The sequence below is a fragment of the Schistocerca piceifrons genome, chromosome 3, assembly GCF_021461385.2.
Source record: "Schistocerca piceifrons isolate TAMUIC-IGC-003096 chromosome 3, iqSchPice1.1, whole genome shotgun sequence".
NCBI lineage: Eukaryota > Metazoa > Arthropoda > Insecta > Orthoptera > Acrididae > Schistocerca > Schistocerca piceifrons.
The window spans coordinates 472,528,071-472,554,850 of NC_060140.1; the positions used below are offsets into that span (position 1 = coordinate 472,528,071).

General features: G+C 38.5%; 1 protein-coding gene across 3 annotated transcripts in view; it reads right to left on the reverse strand.

The window, feature by feature from the left end:
• Positions 1-431: 431 nt before the first annotated feature.
• The window catches only part of LOC124788191 (CYFIP-related Rac1 interactor B), a 402,319-nt gene continuing 375,970 nt past the window's right edge, over positions 432-26,780 (reverse strand). The window contains exons 1-10 of one of the 3 annotated variants that reach the window (XM_047255359.1): positions 19,832-19,852; positions 19,045-19,191; positions 18,782-18,903; positions 18,594-18,696; positions 18,206-18,342; positions 12,962-13,165; positions 3,864-3,943; positions 3,633-3,759; positions 3,417-3,487; positions 432-1,927 (exon numbers count right to left, since the gene is read on the reverse strand). In XM_047255359.1, coding sequence (XP_047111315.1) covers positions 1,861-1,927; positions 3,417-3,487; positions 3,633-3,759; positions 3,864-3,943; positions 12,962-13,165; positions 18,206-18,342; positions 18,594-18,696; positions 18,782-18,903; positions 19,045-19,129 — 996 coding nt within the window. In that variant the 5' untranslated portion in view covers positions 19,130-19,191; positions 19,832-19,852 and the 3' untranslated portion in view covers positions 432-1,860. The other 2 variants (XM_047255358.1, XM_047255357.1) reach the window with 2 other exon arrangements.

Below are 26,780 nucleotides of genomic sequence, written 5' to 3' on the forward strand. Positions count from 1 at the left end.
TTCAAGAAAAATGGTAAGAAGTAAATAACAGTTGTCACTGAAAGACAGAAAATAGCTGTAAGATAGTGTCCTAAGATGTTACATATATAATTGAAACTGTCCTCACTACATCTTTTTTATGGGTGGAAATATCTAAATACAACACACCAAAGGTACACGATGTATGGAAAACACTAAGCAGAACAGGAAGACAAAACTGCAAATTGAATTCACATGTGCATTTAGTTTTCAAATTAAAGTTGTGTTTTCTATGGTATATAATCAGTCCTTTTCAAAGTAGTATGAAACAAGATTTATCAATGCTTGGCCTCATAATAAACAGCCTTTTAGCTCTTATTTAGAGAACTGTATAACTTCCTACCTACCCCCCCCCCCTTTCCCATCTCGCCAAAAACCCTCCCCATCCCACCAAAAAAATTGCAGCAACACACACACACACACACACACACACACACGTGCACGCATGCATGCATCAATCCAACTTCAAGTGCAATTTCAGTTCTGACAGAATAATTTTAATTTCTTTCTTAAATACATTGCTTTACAACAGGCACGGCTGAAAATGTAATAACTTCAAAGCATATTCACAAAATTATTTAAAAAATGTGTGGAATGATCTCTTGAGCATACGCATTAAATTGTGCCTTTTTCCTGTTGCACATATCATGCTCGCATTTTGCAGTTGAGTAACTACACCGTGAAAACTGTTTTAAAAAATCTGACACACACACACACACACACACACACACACACACACACACACACACACTCTCTCTCTCTCTTGCCCATGCCAATGCAGCATCAGTCAAAATCTACTTCTATTCTTGTATCAACTGCTGTGACCTATACATTTTGACATTTTGTTAATAAATTAAAACACTTAATATATTTCAATGAACACACAATAGCAAAAGAGACTCTTTCAAACAGTGGCAGTGACACCAAACAATATGCATCACAGTTATCATAATGGAAGCTTGAATATTTTCGAAGAGTGATAAAGAAAACCATCACTTGGAAGGTTCTTTCATTATAAGAACACTACGGAAGAGAATGAAGGATATTTATCCTGCATGTCACTATGCAAGTGAGGGACATGCAAGTTTTTTTAATAAAATTTCAACTGGTTTATTAAATAATCAGTTGATTGAAATGTACAGGCAGCCTAATATGGTTACATAAATAAATTCTGACATTTGTTCACATAAACTTCAAAGTAATACTTAATATAATAAATTGCTCTGATACTTTTCTTCAAGGAGTTTACCGTCACATAAACATAAAGAATTTTAATAGAGTTTACTCTATTGCAGGCAAAATTTTAAAGCTTTACTGGAACAACTTGTAACCACATTAATCATGATGGAATTGGACTTTTTTAAAGTGAATTATGTCCATGGAACTCCATAGTTTGTTTCTCATGAAACAGCAACTTATATAATATGGACCATAATTTCACAAACTGTCCACAGGCAGTCACACATTCAAATAATTTGCTTGCTTCTTGCCCACTGTATTTTTAAGATGCATAACCAATCTAATTTTAAGGGTGTTTATCTGGCAAGAACTTCAACAGACACTAAGCAACCAGTCCTTTTCAATGCAGACTTTCAAGAGACACAATATACACAATTTCACATGTACTGTAATGCACACACTGGTGATAACATTTGCTGTTTGAATGTTTACACGAATATGAATCTTCTCTATATAATCCATTGATTTATTCATATGCACATACGTCACACAAAACATCTGCTGTTTTTTTCATCCTGCTCAAGTTAGTGTCAGAGTACACATTGAGCAGAACACCTATAACTGTGCAATGATAACAATATTATCACTAAATAGCAGTGTTCCTCATGCTGCAAGAAGATTTTTTATATTCTTTGGTGTTGCCTCCTCATTCAGATGCTTAGTAGTGTACCTGGAAGAACAGTTATGCTTTTTAATTAATGGTAAAAAAACAAATCTGATTACTGAAACACATATATTTATCCTGTCTTCAGCAATGTGTAACAAAAGTGCTTTTTCTGCTTCTGTACAATTGCCTCCAATGAATGAAAAGGCATTTCAGTGCCAACTAAGATGGATCTGTCAGCAGTGGGCAAATGTGCAATGCATAATATGTACAAGGATGGATCAAAAAAATAATGCCTCTTGTGTCATAAAAAATTTAATAAGGAACATATAACAGGAGAATTAATACAGACCATAGGCTGAACTGTCCTCTATGGAACACTACCATTCAAGACAGTCACCACAGGTTTGTACATATCTGCACCACAGATGAACCCAGGCATCAAAACCAGTTGGGAAAAATTCAGGCTTTTGCTTCTTTACCCATGGTTTTAAAGTTGTTTTAACCTCATCCATGAATAAAGTTTAGGGGGACACTTTAATGGATATGAGCAATGTGTGGCCTTCGGCGAAGAAGTTAGGTAATGGAGAAATGGACAATGCAAATAAACTGCATAGTGGCTGGTGACATCATCTGTCACATATGCCAACCGAAAACAAGATTATATATAATTGCAACTGAAGACTGACTTTTATTCTGAAAAGTACATGTTAATGAAGTGATTTGAGGAGACAGAAGCATTAGAGTTCATGATCAAAAGTAAAACCATTTTTTTTTTTTTTTGTGGGTCATGAACAAAAACCCTGAATTTTACCAAACCAGTTTTGGTGCCTGTGTTCAATGATGGTGCAAATGTGTGAAAAATGCACAGTGACTACGTTGAGCAGTAGTGTTGTGCAGAGGACAGTTCATAGTAATCCTGCTATAATACCTATGTCGTATTAAACTTTTTATGAGAAACGAGGCATTACTTTTCAATACACTTTTTTATGGCTAGCATCTACAGTTGTGAAATCACAGAGTAGAAGGCTTGAATGTGTCATCTGATGGCGCTAGTGAAGTTCTGTTATGTTCAGAGATATAATTAACATTGCCATACAAAGTTACAGCAGAAGGTCTGAACCCTTGTAAACAGATCTAGGCCAATTTTTCAGTTTCCCTGGAGGGATCTGTATTCCATATTAAACTGCAGGTCCCCCACTGCTTGTTTAAAGGTCAGAGGAAAGCATGGGCAAACCCCCTTCAATAGAGCCATGCCCAATGAAGCCAAGTGATGCATGCTTTTTGTCCAGTGTAACGTTTTTATATCAAGATGATCACACAAATTCAACATAATTGTGGGTGTGGAAGATTGCAGAAAAGATATATGCTCTGTATACGTATAAAAATGAGCACATGACACTGCCTGCTGCTTTTTTTCCACAGTAAACATTCACTTCAAATAAGCACATTTTATTAATGAGCAAAACAGACCATCATACTTAAAATAGACTATGGACTACAAACTGTGTGTTTGTCAAACAGTATTTTTAAATGTTTATACATAAATACAAACCTTAATGCATTTAAGAGACCTTCTGATCGAGCAGCAGGCTGATCTTTAAGGAGCTTCACACAACCCTTTACCTGCAAATTTTGTAAATGTATAATAACATAGCATTCTTACATGTCAAAAAACACATGAAAGAAGGAAATATTTCAATAATATTGTTTGTCCAAAGCACCAAGAACAGTCTCACGATGCTGTATAAACAATTCAGAATACACTTACATCAACATTAGAAGCCTTCACAAATGCTCCTTGTGGATGTACATGATCATACAAAATGACAAGTCCAACCATTACTCGTAGAACGAAAAGCTGTGTTTCTTCTCTTTGGAACTGGGCTATCAAATTCCTGCACAAGAAAAAAAAAAGAAAGAAAATAATGTCAATGTAGAGTACTTTCACACTTTGTTTGACAAACACGTATTCAGATACAGCATACGACTGTATACTTACGGATTTTCCAGCATCCGCAAACAAACTTTTGCCATAGTACCTAGAGTTTCTGTTGTATTTTCAATAGGGATGTCCTGATTCTGGAACAAAAAAACCAGTACCTTTTTGATACATAGTAGGGCTTTGCCTTGACTGAACATGATGTATATCATTTGTTAAATACAATATACTCCAGATTATTTGCAATAACATGAGGGAGAAGATGTACAAATAACTGAAAAACACGAATAATCAAGGTATTTCGGACATGTACTCTTTTTTCCAAAACTTTACTCAAGTTTTGTGCAAAAGTATTGTAGGCCTATTTAATTCTTAAAATACCCTGTGATGTTGATCTGCTTCGGAGAGGAATTGACTTTTTTGCACGGCATTTTGAATTTTTCTTGCAGCAGAAAGGTCATTGTAATGAAACCCCCTCTGGTCCATATAATCTAGAAGAGTATCAACACACTGTAATGTGGTACAATGACTGACAATGTCACTGTCTTCAGCTCCAGTTTCACATTCACTGTTCTCTGTTTTGCTTTGTTGTGAAGCACTAGTAACAATTTCGATGTCAAACATGTACTGGAAGCCAGATTGAAATGCATTAAACTTCAGTCACTCATTCAAGTTTTCTTCGCCAACATCTTCAAAACCATTTAAACCCATTGCTAGGTTCATTATTAGTGCAGTTGTTATTTCTTCATCACTGTGACCTTGAAAATCACTTTCTATCTGGAAGAATTTTCCAGCATGATCAAACTGGTGTACATGGTTTGACTTCCTGCCAGAAATCAGAAACACCATGTATGGCAACTAGAATTGCCAACTTCTCCAAAACCCCACCAAATCATCCACATCAACTAGCATTACTCAGTAGACCAGCCTGGTAATGTTATGCAATGCAATTATGCATTAGCCTGTTGCTTGTATAATGGGAGTAATACGAGGAGGTAAAAACTTAGTTATGATGAGACTATCATCAAGATACAAGAATCCTCTCACTGGGATGTGAAGGGGCAGTGTGAAACAACAGAACAGCCTTCTGTGGCAATCTTTTCTCTTCCAGAAATTGCTGAGCTTGTGGCACAAAATGTCTGTGGAACCAGATTTTGAAACTTTCACTATCCATCCATGCTACTTTTTGCTTGTAACAATGCACAGGAAGATCCTTAGTTGTGGTATCACTGAAAGCTCAGGCAGGCTATTACTTTCTTTCTTTCTTTTTTTTCACTTTGTGGTGCCCAGAAGCATTAGCAGTGCACAAAACCATAATGTATTCTTTAGGAGACTTACAGCAAGGAGCAAGAACCTTCCTCTTAAAAGCAAGGGTCCTAGTCGGTAGAAATTTTAAAATAGAGGTCACTTTCAACTGCATTATAAATTTGGTCTAGTGTGAAATTCTCTACTTCCACAAATTTCTGGAACTCTTTCTGGAAGGAATCAGCTCCTACAACATTTGAAGTAAGCCAATCTCCTTGCATAGTAAGTTTGCAATACCATGACATCTTTTGAATCTGGTTGGCCATCCAGATGAGGCATTAAATTCTCCTTCTAACCCTAGAGCTTCATGAAAAAAAAAATTAGGTTTTTCGGCACACATAGAACCTGAAACAATGACACCTTCTGCTCGTTTTTGGCTAAACCACTGCCAAGGAACAGCATCTAATTCATCAAATGTACATCTCTTCATGCTTTTTTGTGCACAGGGTCCAGAACAATAATTGCATTTCCCAAGAAGATCTTGTATTTTCTGCTTATTCTTTTTAGTGTCCCAAACAGTCTGCATTCCAAAACCACAATCAGCACTTAGTTTTGTAGCAGTTTATCCCTTCTCAGATCTTTCACTTAATTCTAATTTCTGTTTTAATATAAACACATTTCTTTTTTTTCTCTGTCATATCTATTACAAATCTTTCAAGTGCCAATTAACATCAGAAAACTGAGTTTGGTTTAGATTTATATGTAACAAGCTGGCCAATAACAATGGAAACTGAACTCTGTTGTCATGTGGCAGTTCTTTTAACAAAGGAAATGGCACTTACTGCCACATGGAGGGTTGTTTACTGCTGTTTGCTAGAGAAAAATATGCCACATATTTTATTTATTTGTTTTTAGATGTATGAATACTCCGCAAACCAGATAATCTGCACGTCAATTACCAGGAGTACACTGTAATAACAGATTGGTAGACATAAGTTTCAGAAACAATCACAAAAAGTTTAAGTCTGGCAGGATATACACACACCAGTACAGCCAGACAACTGTACTATTTTAATTCAAAAGCTGATAGATCGGAAAAAAATAATTCAATATTTAAACCAATACATAGTGACAATCCACAGCACCCAAGATTTTTGTATACAAATGAAGGTAGAATACCTAGAACAGTATCACATATCAAAACATACAATTCATCTATTTAACTAATTAAAGGAAAGGAAACTCTGGGAATTTCTCAACAGTACTAACTGCTTAGCAAGAGGAAACAAAAGGAATACCAAATTATTTAAAATGACGGGAATAAGTATTATTTGAAATATAAACTAAGAAGAGGATAGTAAAACTAAGAAATAAACTGTAGGAGAGAAGAGCCATACAAAGTTATTACAATATAAATTAACAAAATACAGTAATAATAATAATATAAATAATTAGTATTAGTGTAAGTGAAAGATACTTTTATTCAAGAATACAACAACAAAAATATTCAATTATTGATAATATAATGTAAATGGATAGATAAAAAAAAACCTACTCACCAAGCGGCAGCAGGGGAATACACACACAAAAGAATTTAACTTTTACAAGCTTTCAGAGCCAATGGCTCCTTCTTCTGGTAGAAGAGTTGAAGGGGAAGGAAAAGGGGTGAAGGAAAAGTACTGGAGAGGTTTAGGGAAAGGGATGCAGTTCAGAAAAGTCACTGAGAACCCCGGTTTGGGGAGACTTACCAGATGGGATGAGAAGGAAAGTGATTGTTGGGGACTGCGCCAGACGAGATTTGAAAACCTGAGAGCTTAAAGTGGAAGACATGGTAATCTGCACGACAGAGATTACTACTAAAACATCATGCACAAGTTAATAAGAGTGAAAAGCTAAGTGCATTGTATGTAACAGAGGTGGGAGGGGGACAGAAAAATAGACAAGTCAGAAAATGAAAGCTGTAGAAAACTAAAATGGAGTGAAGGAAGGAGTAGTTACTGTGAATAAATGCTGAGACGGAATGAATTAATGTAAATTAAGGCCAGGTGGGTGGTGAGAACCAAGGACGTGTTGTAGTGCTAGTTCACACCTGCGGAGTTCTGAGTAATTTGTGTCTGGGGGAAGAATCCAGATGTTTGGTGAAACAGGCACCGAGGTCACGACTGTCATGTTGTACGGCATGTTCTGCAACAGGATATTGTATGTTGTCTGTATACACTCTCTGCCTATGCCCATTCATCCTGACTGATAACTGGGTGGTAGGCATGCCAATGTAAAAGGCCGAACAGTGTTTACGTAACAGCTGGTATATGACGTGTCATTTCACAGGTGGCTCTTGCTTTGATAGTATATGTTTTGCCAGTTTCAGGGTTGGAATAAGTGGTGGTACGAGGGTGCATAGGGCAAGTCTTGCAGTGGGGACAGTCACAGGGGTAGGAGCCATGGGTGCAGAAGGAGCACAGGGTCTGGCAAGGATACTGCGGAGATTGGGAGGGCAGCGAAAAGCTGCTTTAGGTGGGGTGGGCAAACTATAAGACAGAATGGACCTCATTTCAGGGCATAATTTTAGGAAGCGATGGCCTTGTCGAAGTAGCTGATTGATACATTCAAGACCAGGATAATACTGGGTGACAAATGGTGTTCTCCAAAGTTGTTTTATGGAGGGATCAACAGTGCCAGGATTGGAGAATATGACCCAGGAAATCTGCTTTTGAACTAGGCTGTTGGGATAATTACATCCAGTGAAGGCTGAATTGAGAGTGGTGGTGTATTGCTGTAATGAGTCTGCATCCAAAAAACACGTTTGCCTCGAATGCACTCAGGTTTTCAAATCTCGTCTGGCATAGTCCCCAAAAATCAGTCTTTCCTTCTCTTCCCGTCCGGTAAGTATTCCCAGACCTGGGGTTCTGAGTGACTTTTCTGAACTGTATCCCTTTCCCTAAACCTCTCCGGTCCTTTTCCTTCACCACTCCTCCTTCCCCTTCAACTCTTCAACCAAAAGAAGGAGCCATTGGCTCCAAAAGCTGGTAAAAGTTAATTCCTTTTGTGCTTCTATTCCCCTGCTGCCACTTGGTGAGTAGATTTTTTATTCAAGAAGTTATTTAAGGGTAAAAATAATTTTGTAATGATATAATCCTGATTTACTTCTGTGGAGAGCTTCAAGTATGGAACCGAAATGATTTCATATGTTTGTACAATTTGCTGGGAAGAACAACATTCTTGTCCTTCAAACATTTTGGCAGAAGGAAATACATAAAAATGGATTTAACAAGGATCAAATGGAACGATATTTTAGCAAACACTGAAGAAACTGCAGAGGATGTTACGGTTCTAAACAATTTTCAAATTTTAAATGAATATGGACTTTTATTGAGAATAGAAAGAGATACCACATTAAATTAAGCAACACATCAATATATTAGAAAATGAACATTATAAATACAAACAAAGCTGGCAATTATTTAACAAAAGCACTTATGTAAACATCAAAAGACAAAAAATAATAGAAAAATCAAATTGAGAAATTCAGTATTGAAAGTGTAGTAAAGCACAAAGATTCCATATCACCTAAACTATTCTCAAAAGTACTACAGGAAGTTTTCAGATTATTAAAGTGTGAATTTGTGCTCATGGGTCATATTTCAGCAACTTTCATTTAGAGACAACAACAGTATAATTCCTGCTTTCATTCCTAATAGAGTTCAACAAACATGAAAAACTTAATAGAGCAAATTTGAAAGTAGGCTTGAAAGTTGTCTATGATAAAAATTAAACAATGTAAAATCAACACATCAAAAAGAAAATAGTACACAACAATGATGAAGTCGCAGAGCAACTTCCTGATATTTTGTACTTAAGATAGGTGAAGACAAGGACAGGATGGACAGCAAAAGAAATAAACAAAGGAGTAAAATAGCGCCGCTAGTTCATGTAAGCTGAATAGGCTTTTCGAAATTAATTTTCCAATAAGCCTAAAAAGAAATATTTACAGTTATTAGTGCTTATTATCAGCTTGACTTCTGGCACTGACACACTGCTTTTTAATTCAACTATATTTCAGAAGCTGAGGCAAAACATATGTTTGAAATTACTAGAGCGACAGGCAAACAAACAAATGGATCAGAGAACGCAATAGAGGAGAAATATAACTATGACTGCAATGAAAATGAAATGATGGTATATCAGTTGTGCAGCAAAGTGATGGATGGCAGATGGACCAAGAAAATTCTTTGCTCATGGATGACATGTAGATTATTTTAGAAAACATGAAGAAGCAACAAGAGTGTGTATAGCCAAAGACTGTCATCAATATAAAAGCTTAGAGGAAGTCTTTATTGTCTGATAATGATGATAATGATCACAGAAGGTGGGTACATAAAAACAGAACACATTAGTGCATGATGGATGTGTATGGCTGAAGAGCATGGTGTCTGACCAGCCTCTGAAGAGGTCTTAATCCAGCAATATGTGTTAAATGGCTGATGATTATGTGGTAACACTAAAAAGCTCTCCATAAGTGGATGTGAAATGTAGATGACAAGGAAACAAAGGAACAAACAATCTGTTGATGTAGAAAAATATTATAATATTTTAGATGGGAACTGAGCATAATTTTAACATTACTGTGGCAATCATTAGATAAATTTTGACAAAGAAGCAATTGATAAATTTAGGAACTGCAGGATAAGATGGACAAAGCTTTATAACTGTGACACAGAAATCTCAATGCACTGCTTAGTCATAAGGTCATATGCAGTGGGATAAGTATCATGAAAATGTAAAATCTAATGACAGAAAGGAAAACACCACCACAATGGTTGCTTAACTAATATACTCTATATGCACAGTTATGATCACAGTTATGAGAATCTTGTGACCAGAAGCACACATTTAGCAATAGAGTAACAGATATAATCAACAAACTTGTGCAGTAAATGACTATCCTAGATCTCATGCAATATCACAGATTAGTCTGTCACTATAGCAGTCATTTCAAAATAGAAAAAAATGTATGACATTTCTGTAAGTGGAAATCTGCAGTAACCTTTAATAAACCAACTAGACCCTGAATAATCTTTGAAGAATACTGAACAGTTTCAATTTCGCTGGCTATCCTAATAGGTACACTGCTGATCTTTGTATTGTAGGAGGAAAATGTCCTGGTTGGCTCTGCTCTTGTTATAGACCTTTGACCCCTTCTGCACTGAGTGATATCTGGCCAACTTCAATGACAGAATTGTTGTTCCAACACATCACTAGGACTGATGGGTACACTCGCTCAATATAAGATCTGTGACCGGGTTATATCAATTGAATAATTGTGTCCACATTCACTTTGCTTATGAGAACATAAGACTGTAATAATATTAAAATGTGACACATTTTGAGATTGATACAGTTATAATAAGACATAGAGAATACAAAACTAACTGTTACGGAGAATTCACTTAATATAAATATGCATAAGGTTACTCAGTCAATTAATTCTGTATGACATATGCCTGATAGTAAGTGGAATCTTCACAGTGTGACACATTTTTTTTGTTGTTATACGTTTATCATTATACCAACAGTATTTGGTGACATAATGTATGTCTATTTAACTGTCGCTTTTATTCTAACAAACTAAATATCAGCTATAGAGGACAACAAATGAATATATTAGTATTACATTTAAACTGATGAATGTGTCTACTGTTTGTACAGCATATTTACCTTTATGGTCACTTCTGGCTGTTCAATAAAATTCTTTTGGGTTTGTGACTACATTGTCAACTATAAAATTCCAACATCTCAGCGACTATTGCAAGATGCCTCCCTCAGGATATATTGCAAACTGCTGAACGAGTGCTAGTTTAATTGCTTATATACTATGAAGGAGTGCTGTCACTGAACATGATGGTGAGGAGGAAGGGTATTAGCTGTTCTTTTATTGGTCATTGCATTGGGTTTTGTCATTTCTGGAAATAGGAATTTTCCATTGGAGTTTCCTTTATTGCTTGCCATTGGTGGGAATCGGCAAATAGGAAATTGAGCGGCGACTGCGGATTAACACTGTTTACTAACTGCCTAGTATCAGCTAGGACATGCCAGCACTCTGTGTACCCTCTATTGCTGTGACCTACCATGTGCCTGTTGCTTTGCGAGAGCTGTCCTTCCACAAAGCTGCCACAGCTGGCAGCCTAGAAGCTGTAGCCTGATGGGAAGCTTGGACACAGAGTTTACAGAAAGTCCACCAAAGAAATTGGCCCCGCAAACTTTAACAAAGAGGGCCCACAGGATCAGCGATGAACACAATCTCAAACCTGAACTACAGAACCACAGATTCATTTTTGGCACTAATGGGTATGGCATGAGGATGATACATGAAACTATGGTGCCAAAGAAGAAAAATAGGGAAATGTAGAACAAAGCATGGAAGACCACCTTGCTACCATACATACAAGGGACCACTGAAAGTCTGGGCCAGATTCTGTCGGGCAGGTATTAAGCCGATTTTTCATAGCAACAACAAAATAAAAGATATTCTGGGCTTGATGAAAGATACAATTGAAAAGTTTCATGTCACTCTAGTTTATGAAATTGGGTGCGATTGTCGAATGGTGTATGTAGGCAAGACTGGGCACCCAAATAGCACAAGGTTATCTGAACACTAGAGATATATCTGTCTCAAACAATACAACAAATCACTGGTGGCAGAACAACAGGAACAGTGCAGGATGAACATTCAATTTTGAGAGGCCCGTGTACTGCCGAAATAGCTATTTACCTAGAGGAGGAAGATCAGAGAGGCTATAGAAATAGTCAAGTGATCCGACAACGTGAATAGAGAAGATGGGTACCAACTCCTAGCATCTTGGCTGCCAGCAGTGGCAGCTTTGTGGAAAGACAGGTCTCGCAAAGCAACAGGCATGTGGTAGGCCACAGCGGTGGAGGGTACACTGAGTGCTGACATGCCCTAGCCGATATTAGGCAGTTAGTAAACAGTGCTATACTGCAGTCACTGCTCAATTTCCTATTTGCTGATTCCCACCAATGGCAAGCAATAACGGAAACTCCAATGGAAATCCCTATTTCTGCCAATGACAAAATGGAATGCAATGACCAATAAAAGAACACCTAATACCCTTCCTCGTCACCCTCATGTCCAATGGCAGCACTCCTACGTAGTATATAAAACATTAAACTAGAGCCCATTCAGCAGTTGGCATGACATCCTGAGAGAGGCGTCTTGCAATAGTTGCTGAAACGTCGAACTTTTATAGTTGACAATGCAGTTACAAACCCAGAAGAATTTTACTGGCTGTGTTAACGGCCGCGGAAGCCTACGTTCACACAGTCTTTTTGTTATGTCTGTCAGCTACTCAATGTCTCCTCTTTAAGATGAGTAGCAATCTATCCTTTTCAGAATATTGTTAACATTATAACGTAACCGTATTTCTAAGTGCAGGTAGACATTCACTACAGTAATGTCCAACGTACAAGTAATGTAACTGAACAGCTAATTCACCTATAAAATTCTTGGTTAGCTGTGTAAAGAATGAAAAACATACCACTCTGTAATTAAGTTTCAACTACTAGCTCACCTCAGCAACAAATCTTGTAGCTGCTCCACTCAGAACCTTCAGAATGGGAGTAGCATAAGCATCACACACACACCACTCTGTGATTATGGAAAATAGGAAATTTGTGGTAAGTTCCTATGGGACAAATGTGCTGAGGTCATCGGTTCCTAGGCTTACACACTACATAATCTAACTTAAATTAACTTACACTAAGGACAACACACACACCCATGCCCTAGGGAGGACTCGAACCTCCGACGAGGGAAGCCACGCGGACCGTGACAAAATGCCCTAGACCGCTCGGCTACCCCGCATAGCTCTGTGATTATGTTTCAACTACTAGCTCACCTCTGCAACAAATCTTGTAGTTGCTTCACTCAGAACCTTCAGCATGGGAGTAGCATGAGCATAAAATAATGACATGTGATTGGCCAGCTCATTTGTCACTTCTCTTGTATCAGGGTGCTCATAACCATCACTGCTTGACATTCGCTGCCGTGTTATGGTGCGACGATAGTAACTGAAGTCATTCTGTATAGCTGGTGTTTTCATCTATTGTTTGAGAACATATAAATAAATCAGTAATTTCATTTACACAAAATTAGACAGAAGTGACTAAAGCAAACAGTAAAATATTAAAATATATAGCAATTAACAATCTATATTGTTTAAATAGGTTAGGATCCAAAATTCTTAGTAAAATGTTCACTGATAGATGCAATACTCTGAATAATGGGCAAACATATATGAATTGACGCTACTCACACAGCAATAGAAATCAAACACAGACTATACAGTATGTGGGTATGACAATAAATAACAAATTAATGGGCAAAATATATTTAATATTAAGCCAGTGATTCTAAAAATTGTGCTATAACAGATTTTGTGGGATAAATGCTACTATTTGGTGGAAGAATTCATATAATAAAATGATAATTTGAGCAAGGGGTTATTTAATGTCAGTTTTTTTATTGTGTATATATTTATATGGGGCGTCCCAGAAATGTTGCGACAAACTTTAAGGGTTGTATAATATGTCTTGGGGAATAAAATGAGGATGGGAACCTGTGTCTGGAAATGTCATCCAACAACACTATAGAGTGTCGAAGTTATAGATTCTGGTACCTGCCACTAGGCCATCACTTACAAATATGACTTTGTATGCTGATGGACCATAGGTGGAATGTCTTGCAATAATGTTTGTTATTCAGTGATTGTGACTAATTGCCATGATCATCAGTGGAGGAGATGGAGCTAGCTGCTACATACGCAGGCTCAGTCTCCTATAAATGCGATGCTCTGTTGCCTTGGTGGATAATGGTTTCAGACATGGATTTCCATCTGCAATTTATTTTTCTCTTGTATATTGGAAAACATTTTTTTTAAAGGGGTCCAGGAAAAACATAAACTGTTGATGGAAACAAGTGTCCAAAACAACCACCTATCGAGACAACAGAGCATTGTTTTTGAAGGAGACAAGGCCCGTCTGTGGAGTGGCTAGCTCCATCTTCTCCAGAGGCGGTTGTGGCAATCAGTCATGATCACTGAATAACAAACAACTTTGTGAGACATTCTGCCAACTGACTGTCAGTCTACAAAGTGATTTTTGCTGCTAAAGGGGTGGTCTAGTGGCAGGCGCAGGCACCAGCACATGTAACTTCAACACACTGTAGCATTGTTGGACGATGTTTCCAGACATGGGTTCTAAGCCTCATTTGTTCCTCAGGACACCCTCTACAACCCCTCAAAATTTGTCATAACATACCTGGGACACAAGGTGCAACAAAACTATTATTATCAGGATGCTGCTATTAACATCAGCTGTTCTATGCTTATGGTAAAATTTAACCACAACTTTGATGTCTCTCCTGTACCTGAACAAAATGATTTAGATTATGTATATTATGAGATTAATAAATCACAATTTACAAGAATTCACAATTCTACATCTGTACCCCGCAAAGCAGTGTGAATTGCATGGCAGAGTGTACATCTCACTGTACCAGTTATTAGGGTTTTTCTCCATTCCATTCAAGTATAGAGTGTAGGAAGAATGAGTGTTCAAATGTCTCTGTGTGTGCTGTAATTAATCTAATATTCTGTCCTCTATCCCTATGAGAGCAATACATAGCGGGTTGCAGTATATTCCTTCAATCATCATCAAAAATCAGCACTGAAACTTTGTTAGTAGACTTTCTCAGGATAGTTTACGTCTATCTTTAAGAGTCTACCAGTTCAGTTTCTTCAGCATCTCTGTGATCCTCTCCCACAGATCAAACAAACCTGTGACTATTCATGCTGCCCTTTTCTGTATATGTCAGTATCCCCTGCTAGCCCTACTTGGTATGGGTCCCACGCACTTGAGCAGTATTCTAGGATGGGTTACACGAGTGATCTGTCAGCAGTGTCCTTCGTAGACTGATTGCATTTCCCTACTATTCTACCAAGAAACAGAGGTCTATCACCTGCTTTACCCATGACTGAGCCTATGTGATGATTCCATTTCATATCCCAACATGTATTACATCCAGATATTTATGTAGCTGACTGATTCCAAATGCGACTCATTGATGATATTATCATAGTATACTATTTTTTTTTTATTTTGTGAAATGCACAATTTTACACTTCTGAACATCTAAAGCAAGCTGCCAATCTTTGCACCATTTTGAAATCTTATCAATATCTGACTGACTATTTATGTACCTTATTTCAGACAGTACTTCATTACAGATAACTGCATCACCTGGAAAAAGTCTGAGGTTACTATTAATACTGACCACAAGGTCATTAATATACAATACAAACAGCAACGGTACTAACCCACTTCCCCACATCATTATCTCAACATCTGTCAACAACTCTCCAACCAAGATAACTTGCTGTGTCCTTCTATCAAAAAAGTTTCAACCCATTCACAAATTTCACTTGATACTCCACATGATCATACTTTTGATAGTAAGCATAGAGGTGGTACTCAGTCAAATGCTTTTTGGAAATCAAGAAATACTGCATCTACCTGCCTGCCTCAATTCAAAGCTTTCAGTATGTCATGTGAGAAAAGTACAAGTTAGGTTTCACATCACTGATGTTTTCAGGATCCACATTGTTTGGCATGGAAGTGGTCATACAATTTGAGATATCTCAACAGTGGCTTGAGCTCAGAATAAGTTCTAGGATTCTACAAGAAATGGATGTTGAAGATACTGCACAGTAATTTTGTGGATAACTTCTACCTCTTCTTGTACACATGTAAGGCCTTTGTTTTCTTCAAAGAATTGGGCACGGTTTTCTGTCTGAAGGATCTACATCAGATTATTGTTAAAAGATTCCCTAACTCAGACACAAATTCAGTATAGAATCTGATAAATAGTCCATTGGGTGCTGCAGCTTTGTTCAATTTGAATGATTTCAGCAGTTTCTAAACATCACTAACTCTTATTTCACTCATCTGTTCAGTGGTACAAGGGTTGAATTGGGGCTACTCTCCATGGCTATTCTTTGTAAAGGAACACTTGAAAAAGGAGTTAAGCATTTCCGCTTTTGCTTCGATATTCTCATCAATTTCTGTTCCTGTCACAACCATGAGTGTCTGGATGCTAATTTTTATGCCACTAACAGTATTCATGAAAGATAATTTGACAAAATTCTGCTATGTTAGACATTGAGGGCTCCACACATTGCTCTCTTGGGATCCAAACAAGATTCATTCAACATTTGTCTCTATCTATAACATTACACTTTGTTTTAAACCTGTTATGAAGCAGCTATGTTTCTTTATAGTAACTGTATACCATGGAAGCTCCCTGCCATTATGAACTGTTCTACTGGGTACATATCTGGTGTATGGTCTACTCTTCTTCCAAACTTCAGCCATGGCTCCTCTACATGCTCTTGTCCTGTGCAGAAACTTCCAAGTTCTCCTCATGGAGATATGACACTACTGCTTTTTTGTCTAGTTTACTGAACATATATATTCTCCTACCTGTTTCAGTTGCTTTCTGTACTTTGGTAATCACTGTCGCCACAGCCACATCATGGTCACTGATAACACTTGCAATATGGATGTTTCAAGGGGGTTGCATCTATTTGTTGCTATTAGGTTTAATATATTTCCATCATGAATAGGGTTCTGTACTAACTGTTCTATGTACTTTTCAGTGTAATAGTTTAGTAATGTTTCATAGAATGTCTGGTCACTGCTAACAAAACTAATTTTCCCAATTGATTATTGGCTTATTAAAGTCTCTACTAATGATTACCGTATGATTGAGGACCTTAAGTACAAGAGAACTAAGGATTTCTCTAAAGCTGTTGCTTGCATCAGGAGGTGAGTCTGGTGGTCAGTAGAATGACCGAATTACAGGTTTATGCACACCTCTGGTACTAAGTCTTGCCCAAACAACGTTGCATGCACCTTCAGGGAAATACGGAAGCGTCCGATCCCGCCCGTCTGCTTTGACCCATGACGTCACAAATATGGCGGAAACAAAAACAAACACACACACTTTCCACAAGAAGCCTAATGACACTAACGGGACAAGCGCGGGAAATGGGGTGTTTTGGGTGGGGGCAAACTAAATATAAACAAATTTAGACGCCTTGCGTAGCTACAACGTGTAAGTGAAGACAGCCATGCATGAATACCCACCCACCTCCCCAGGGGTCGTAACCCCTGCAACCTATAGAAGATAAAGATGCTTCAGTAGCTGATTAGTGTTTTTTGTCTTTTTAAAAAAAAAAAATCTCACGGGATAGAACGAACAGATCAGAAAGATAAATATAATAAACTAAAACAGAAATTGGAGGAAACAGGTAATTAAAATAAGTAATAAGTGTTTTTAAATTTATAAAAAACTCACGAGATAGAACGAACAGATCAGAAAAGTAAATAAAATAAGATAAAACAGAACTGGAGACAGCCACACTCAAACCAAACTCCGCGCCGTCATGACGTCACACACGACAACATCCTTACGTCACGGGTCAAAGCCGACGCGTGGGATCGGACGCTTCTGTTGACCCAGCTTCAGTTTCTTTCTTGGTGGATTTGAGCATCCTGTCTACTGTGACAAATACACCTTTCAATATATACTTAAATTTTCCCAAAAATCCCACTGCTATCAATTTAAGGTTTTAATGAGTTTTCTGTAACTAGTATTACATGAGCTTCACTGCTTTTCTGGAGTGCTTCCAACTCTGGCACTTTGTGTTGAATGCTTCAGCAGTTAAGTACTAGATTTTAATACTCTCGTCTGTCAGGGGCATTTCTTTGGATCTTACACTGATACTTCTGGGTCTTCTACAGCTATTGTTACCTGCACTGGATGGAGGGCCACCTAATCTAAAAAAAACCTTGTGTCCACCCCTCCCCTCCACCTTTCTCACACACACAGTCAGCTACTAGAGCAGCAGCCTGTGATGTGTGATTATATAAAAAAGTAATTAAATATTTCTGGATGAGTCATTATATTTGATTGTATTGTAGAAATGCTTTTTTTTTCAATAACCTGCACATATTTGCTAAAATAATAGTTTCACAGTATGCATGAAGATGTGCCAAATAAAAATATATGTGCTTCAACATACCTTGTATTCATCAAATTTCAGTACAAACTCAAGAATTTCAGCAAACTGCTTGACCAGAGCTTGTTGAGTTTCTAAATGTTGGGTAGGAGTCATTGAGCCCGAACACAGCTGGAATAAAATCTTTGGAACTACAGCCTCTGAAACAACCAATTACCTGTTTGAGAGTAAACAATTATACACACAGAAATCAAATTTACTTTAAGAACTTTCACCACATTAAAACTGATACTCTAGTAAGAGAATCTGTTAGTAATATAGTAACTGATTGATAAGACACTCAAAATAACTGTAGTTAGTTAAATATCTTCCATGTATGAGGATAATGATTATGAAATAATGTTGATAATAAAATTGTTATTATTATTGTTGTATTTGCATATTTTCTTACCAAGTTCTGTAGAAAATTCATAAAACCTTTTCAGTTTTGTAACCAGAGGCATCACTGCCTGCCAGGCTTTCTTCTGATACTCTTCAGTAGGTGATGAAATAGCCTACAAAAATCAAACGTGATCAACATACAAAATTGAAAACATTACGAAGTTATATATCTTACTATATTGAATAACAGCTTTGTACCTCTCTTATTTCTTTTCCTGCTCCCTTATAACACTGGATGTCTTCCAAAATCGATTCTGAGTTTCTCAAGACCCTTTGTACCTCTTCAAATGTTTCTTGCTCCGTCTCAGTTGGCTGTGCATCTTCATGAGAGAAATCAGAAATTCATTAGAACATAATAGTTTACACCACACTAGACTTTGTTATCTGTACTGAATCATCACTCAAAGGTTCAAAGCGATACAGGAAATTGTAGGTAACAACACAGCTGCATAATCACTTACTTTCAAAATCAAGGAACACATCATATTTTTGTGGTGAACAACAATTTGAGTCATCTCTTGCAAGAAGGCTTAATAATTTGCCCATCTTCAAGTAAGAGCTCTGTCAAACTGCTTTTTATTTTGTTCTACCACACCATCACGGTCCACCTATGAAAGAAGAGAAGAAAATTACAAAAACAGAATAGGTAACTAATTTAAGTCCTGTATTTAATGATACATAATTCACTTTTTTTCATTTAGAAGTCTGTACAAAATGTTTGCTACTAAATCTAAAGCTGATAGGCTCTTTGATATCTTTCCTGAATAATGATAAATATCTGGAAACAGTTTTTATATCACTATCTAATATGTGTGTCCAAAATGAGAACAGCACAGCAGCAAACCTGTGAAATTTCCACAGTTGCCGAAACAAGAGTGCTTGGAGTTTTTTGACACTAACGAAATTAGCAACGAGTTATTAAAAGAGTAACAAGTATCAGTAGGATTCATATAAGTTTTCAATGAAAGTTTTAACAAAACTTACTAACTACTCCACCTTTTTCAAGAGCAGTCTATAGAAAAATTTTGAAACCGGCTTTTAAGCCGCTTAAGACAAATAAAATCGTAGCCGCAAAGACATTTACAACCGCCTAATAAAACGTTGCTACGACTTTTTCTTGTAGCACTTTCACTAATCTGCTCGCAAATATGAACACAAATCGTCATTTGCAAACAATGGAAGTCAGAATTTGTTTTGTTTAACAATCACATCAAGCTAACTTTTTTATACGAAATTCGTCTGCTGTACCTCAAATGACAACTTGTTTGTTTTGGTTTTCAGTGATGCCTTCGTGCAAAACACTGTCGGTACACAGTCGCACCAACATTCAAAAGTCATATTACAATTTCCTATCCCAATACGCCAGACATCAAACGTGGAGTCAGAATAATTTCGCAACCATCACGGAAGTCTACTTTCACTGTAAGTAAAAATCATCCAAGACAATCACTTATTTACTATCTACATAGTTCCCAAGACAAATATTCTTGCACGCTAAGTGGAATTCTGTTTTCTTTTGTGGGGAAAAACTATATATGTGAAATCAGCATCATTACGGATGGTACAAAACTAAACTAAGATAACACAGTTTTCTTTTAATTTCGTTCCTTTGTGGTCCGTCTTTCTACAGATGCCCTGTGTTTTTGGCGTTATTTACCAGTAATATAAGTTTAGAACATTCCATTCTGAGTATTCCTTACTACTTCGGTTCAATCGAATGATTGTCAGGGACACTAATGTGTGATGATAATACGTTCATAACGATTCGCTTTGTATTACCAAACATTATACAGGTACCGGTAACAATGGAGCGCTCACTCTTCATGGTACGTTAAACAAGTATCGCGGACTAGTTACACGACACTTTGAGGCCCCGAAGCATTACATGGACAAACCTACGTAATTTCATATAAATGTAACCTTTTTTTTTTTTTTAAGAAAGAGCAGCGAGCTTTCATGCTAGGATCTCTCTCTCTTGTCTGTTGGCCTTTATACTGATAGGACACTCCATAGCTGCATTCCTTTTGTATCATTAATTGATCTTTCTTTTGTGTAGTCAAATGTGACATGTCACGTATTATTAGCTTTAGATGGTGGGGGGTGGTTGTTAGTGTTTAACGTCCCGTCGACAACGAGGTCATTAGAGACGGAGCGCAAGCTCGGGTTAGGGAAGGATTGGGAAGGAAATCGGCCGTGCCCTTTCAAAGGAACCATCCCGGCATTTGCCTGAAACGATTTAGGGAAATCACGGAAAACCTAAATCAGGATGGCCGGAGACGGGATTGAACCGTCGTCCTCCCGAATGCGAGTCCAGTGTGCTACCACTGCGCCACATCGCTCGGTATTAGCTTTAGAATCACATTAATGTAAATCAGTTATGTCTCATGAGTGCTAATTTTAATCGTTCTCTTAAAAGATATATGATGCCTGAATTGTTTTAATGCTTTATTGTTACAGCCAACGACCATTACGAACTGAACGAATTGTGGCGTGGAGAAACAATAATTGGTATTCTGTCATTTATTCTTTTGCAACTTCTTACGGCGTCCCTGAGATTAATTGCCGATCATCAAGAAGCGTTTTGCAAACTTGAATGCAAACACGGAAGCCTAAAAACTATGATTCCGTTTCGCCGCCCAAAAACAGATATCGGACCCGTAAAACTGACAGTGGTATTCTTTTAAAAGTCATTTTGGCCACCAACAAAGATGCATCCACCTTCAGCAAATGGCCGTCTGCTCCAGTTAATTTTAAGAGATTTCTTTCCAGTGATTAATTTCTATTTCTCTTTAAAGTCTAGTTATCACATATTGTAGTAATCTTGCGTGAGCAGACGCGCCAGCCTTACAGACTTGCGGCGAGTTGCGCTTACGTTCTTGAAATTTTGCCCTCAGCTGATGAGTTTGTAGGTAGTTGGGAGCGGGCGTGGTAATTACGACGACAAGTAACTCCCGTCACTTACTATAAATAGAGATACAGTTGTTCTTGCTGCGGTAGGGCAGCGATATTATGGGGGGGGGGGGGGGGGTAGACCCAGCGGTTTTACGCTCCCACATGTTAATGCGCAGTCGATTGGAAGTATATTGGAGTTCGAACAAGAAAGACAAACACGAATGGTAGGAGAACTCGGTGCAGGCCAGCCCAAGTAATGCATAATTATGCATCAACCACCAATCAGCTCAACACTTTGTTTAGTTATTTCATTTTAATTCCATAGAAGCAGTGCAGCACAGTATCATTATACTAAGTTATTGTTGCTACTGTTGTGGTCTTCAGTCCAAAGACTGATTTGATGCAGCTCTCCATGCTACTCTATCCTTGCAAGCTTCTTCATCTCCGAATAACTACTGCAACGTAAATCCTTCTAATCTGCTTACTTTAATAATTTCTTGGTCTCCCTCTACGATTCTTATCCCCCACACTTCCCTCCAGTACTAAATTGGTGATCCCTTGATGTCTCAGACTGTGTACTAGCAATCGGTCGCTTCTTCTAGTCAGTTTGCACCACAAATATCTCTTCTCCCCAATTCTATTCACTACATCCTCATTAGGTAAGTGATCTGCCTGTCAGTATTCTTCTGTAACACCACATTTCGAAAGCTTCAATTCTCTTCTCTCTATGTGATGGAGTCCATAATGAAAGATCAGCTATTAAGTTATTTTGAAGAAAATACCCCTTTTATGACACATAGCATGACATTCGGAAGGGCAAGTCAACTACAGCAGCAGCACTTGACTTGGTTACAAATGTAACTCGGGTTTTGAAGACAAGGCGTCTTTAGCACTGGTACTCTGTGACCTTAGTAAGGCACTTGATTTTACCCCACATGAGGCCCTGCTTAGCAAGCTAAAATCATATGGTATTGGGGAAGCTGTTCTACAAACTCTCAAATCCTACCTAAATAACAGATGACAGATTGTATCACTGCAAGGTCAAGAATCAGGTGAAGTTGAAACATCGTGTGCAACAGGGATTTTATGGTTGGTTGGTTGATTTAGGGGGAAGGGAACAAACAGCGAGGTTCACTGGTCCCATTGAATTAGAGAAGGATGGGGGAGGAAGTCGGCCATGCCCTTTCAAAGGAACCATCCTGGCATTCGCCTGAAGCAATTTAGGGAATCAAGGCAGTGATTCGTGATAGAGTCCCCGTTGTTCTTAATTTTCTTTAATAACATAGGCTCCAATCGGCATACCTTGCAGTTTGCAGATGACATAACTTTGTTCTGAAAAAGGGGGAAGAATATACTTCAAGCTGCTCAACAAGCACAAGTCATATTCAGTGAGGCCAAGGCCTGGTTCATCACGAACAAGATGAAAATTAATGAAGACAAAACACAGAGAATGATATAAAGTCACAGTGATACTGAAGCAGTGGGTGACATAGAAGCTGCTAGGCTTTGGGTTTTTTTAATTGATACTAAGTTAACCTGGCAACAGCACACTAAACATGTTACATATGTTCCAAACTCTCATGATCTATACCTCTTGAGGAAAGTAAAAGGTGTTCTAACACGCCAGTACCTATTAACAGCATACTATACAATGTTTCACAGTCACAACAGCTATGGACTATTACTGTGGGGCAGTTCTGCAGGCTGCAAGACTGTGCTTTTACTACAAAAGAAAGCAATGAGGATAATTATCTCATGCAACAAAACTGACCATTGCAAACCAATTTTTCCCAGATTTGGAGTTGTGACTGCTTTCAGACAATGTACACTCCTGGAAATTGAAATAAGAACACCGTGAATTCATTGTCCCAGGAAGGGGAAACTTTATTGACACATTCCTGGGGTCAGATACATCACATGATCACACTGACAGAACCAGAGGCACATAGACACAGGCAACAGAGCATGCACAATGTCGGCACTAGTACAGTGTATATACACCTTTCGCAGCAATGCAGGCTGCTATTCTCCCATGGAGACGATCGTAGAGATGCTGGATGTAGTCCTGTGGAACGGCTTGCCATGCCATTTCCACCTGGCGCCTCAGTTGGACCAGCGTTCGTGCTGGACGTGCAGACCGCGTGAGACGACGCTTCATCCAGTCCCAAACATGCTCAATGGGGGACAGATCTGGAGATCTTGCTGGCCAGGGTAGTTGACTTACACCTTCTAGAGCACGTTGGGTGGCTCAGGATACATGCGGACGTGCATTGTCCTGTTGGAACAGCAAGTTCCCTTGCCGGTCTAGGAATGGTAGAACGATGGGTTCGATGACGGTTTGGATGTACCGTGCACTATTCAGTGTCCCCTCGACGATCACCAGTGGTGTACGGCCAGTGTAGGAGATCGCTCCCCACACCATGATGCCGGGTGTTGGCCCTGTGTGCCTTGGTCGTATGCAGACCTGATTGTGGCGCTCACCTGCTCGGCGCCAAACACGCATACGACCATCATTGGCACCAAGGCAGAAGCGACTCTCATCGCTGAAGACGACACGTCTCCATTCGTCCCTCCATTCACGCCTGTCGCGACACCACTGGAGGCGGGCTGCACGATGTTGGAGCGTGAGCGGAAGACGGCCTAACGGTGTGCGGGACCGTAGCCCAGCTTCATGGAGACGGTTGCGAATGGTCCTCGCCGATACCCCAGGAGCAACAGTGTCCCTAATTTGCTGGGAAGTGGCGGTGCGGTCCCCTACGGCACTGCATAGGATCCTACGGCCTTGGCGTGCATCCGTGCGTCGCTGCGGTCCGGTCCCAGGTCGACGGGCACGTGCGCCTTCTGCCGACCACTGACGACAACATCGATGTACTGTGGAGACCTCACGCCCCACGTGTTGAGCAATTCGGCGGTACGTCCACCCGGCCTCCCGCATGCCCACTATACGCCCTCGCTCAAAGTCCGTCAACTGCACATACGGTTCACGTCCACGCTGTCGCGGCATGCTACCAGTGTTAAAGACTGCGATGGAGCTCCGTATGCCACGGCAAACTGGCTGACACTGACGGCGGCGGTGCACAAATGCTGCGCAGCTAGCGCCATTCGACGGCCAACACCGCGGTTCCTGGTGTGTCCGCTGTGCCGTGCGTGTGATCATTGCTTGTACAGCCCTCTCGCAGTGTCCGGAGCAAGTATGGTGGGTCTGACACACCGGTGTCAATGTGTTCTTTTTTCCATTTCCAGGAGTGTATTTTCAACTGCCTTGTTCACACAAAGACAAATCATGAGACCTACAGAAAGAGAAATAAAGTTCATCAATACAGCATTCGCTGTAAAGATAGTATAGACAGGTCAAGATGCCAATTAACAAAGATACAGAATAGCTTCCCAATATTTGCCCTAAAATTACTTAATGCTCTACCTAAGGATATACAGTCATTACCAATCGAACAATTTAGGACTAAAATTTTGTGTATACTGTAATATCAACCTTTGTACAGTGTAGAAGACTATTTCTCTGGTGATAGAATGGTGTCTTCCTGAGCTATAACTCAGTACCAATGAAAATAGCAGCAACTCTGCTATTTTACTCATGATTGTCTTATTATTGTAATGTATATTGTAATCTGTTTCTTAAATATAAATTTTTAGTCCTCACTTTAGTATCACAGTTTAAGCTGCAATTTGTTATTAGTTTTAATGTGGTAATATTATTGTAAAATTGGCACTGACTGTCTATCCATGGCTGGGGAATAATAAAGAACTGGTAATAATGGTTATAATAATGAATCTGCTATTTAATACGGTCTATTAACCATACAACAACTGAGAAATTTTTGTAGACAAGAATTTCTGTACCTAAAGGTCAAACTAGGCAATATAGCAAATGGAAGGAACTGTAAGAGATCGAATTTGAAACTTCTGGATCACCAATCTGATATATAACTAACTGAATTACAGAGACATTTATAAATGTGAAACAGGTACAACTTCTCATTACTATTAGTATCTGAAAGAAATAGGATTGAAATTACAACCCCTCTATTGTTTCCATAAATCACTTGTATAGTTGTTTTGAAAGTGCCACAGTTGTTTTCCAATTCATGTTTGTGCTCTGCCTCTAATGTACTTGCCACACACATGCCATGTTAAATCCCATTCTTGCTTCATTATTATAATTGTTATTGATATGAGACAGATTACCTGTATATGCTAGTTTCTCAGAACCATGTTGATGATAAGAATTCATCTAATGGTATTTCTTGTAAGTATGCTGGACAGTGATATATTTGAAGCTAGTAGAAAAAATATTCTCTGTTTATATATATACAGCCTATATACTGAGTGATCAAAAAGTCAGTATAAATTTGAAAACTGAATAAATCACGGAATAATGTAGATAGGAAGGTACAAATTGACACACGTGCTTGGAATGACATGGGGTTTTATTAAAACCAAAAAAATACAAAAGTTCAAAAAATGTCTGACAGATAGCGCTTCACCTGATCAGAATAGCAATAATTAGCATAACAAAGTAAGATAAAGCAAAGATGATGTTCTTTACAGGAAATGCTCAATACGTCCACCATCATTCCTCAACAATAGCTGTCGTCGAGGAATAATGTTGTGAAAAGCACTGTAAAGCATGTCCGGAGTTATGGTGAGGCATTGGCGTCAGATGTTGTCTTTCAGCATGTCTAGAGATGTCAGTCGATCACGATACACTTGCGACTTCAGGTAAGCCCAAAGCCAACAGTCGCACGGACTGAGGTCTGGGGACCTGGGAGGCCAAACAGGACGAAAGTGGCGGCTGAGCACACGATCATCACCAAACGACGCGCGCAAGAGATCTTTCACGGGTCTAGCAATATGGGGTGGTTCTACTAAAACCCCATGTCATTCCAAGCATGTATGCCGATTTTTACCTCTCTATCTACATTATTCCGTTGTTTTTTTAAGTTTTCAAATTTATATTGACTTTTTGATCACCCGGTATTCACGCGGAAAATGTAGTACTATGTGTAGTCATACTTATAGTGTTTGAATAAGAAAATATTTCGTAAATCTTGTGGTTCCTGAGAATGACGATTTCATTCCGTACAACTCATGTTCTCTAAAGACTGTTTTCCAAAAACTCTTATTATGTCTCACATCCACTGTTGCAACAAATGAACAAAGTATGTATTAATTATGAATTGTTGTTAAGTTAATTAGTACTGGAATTTGTATATTTTGAGAAACAACAGGCAAATATTTAGGATTTAATCCTGCTCTAGTATTCTTTTTAAATTGGTTTTAAATAATC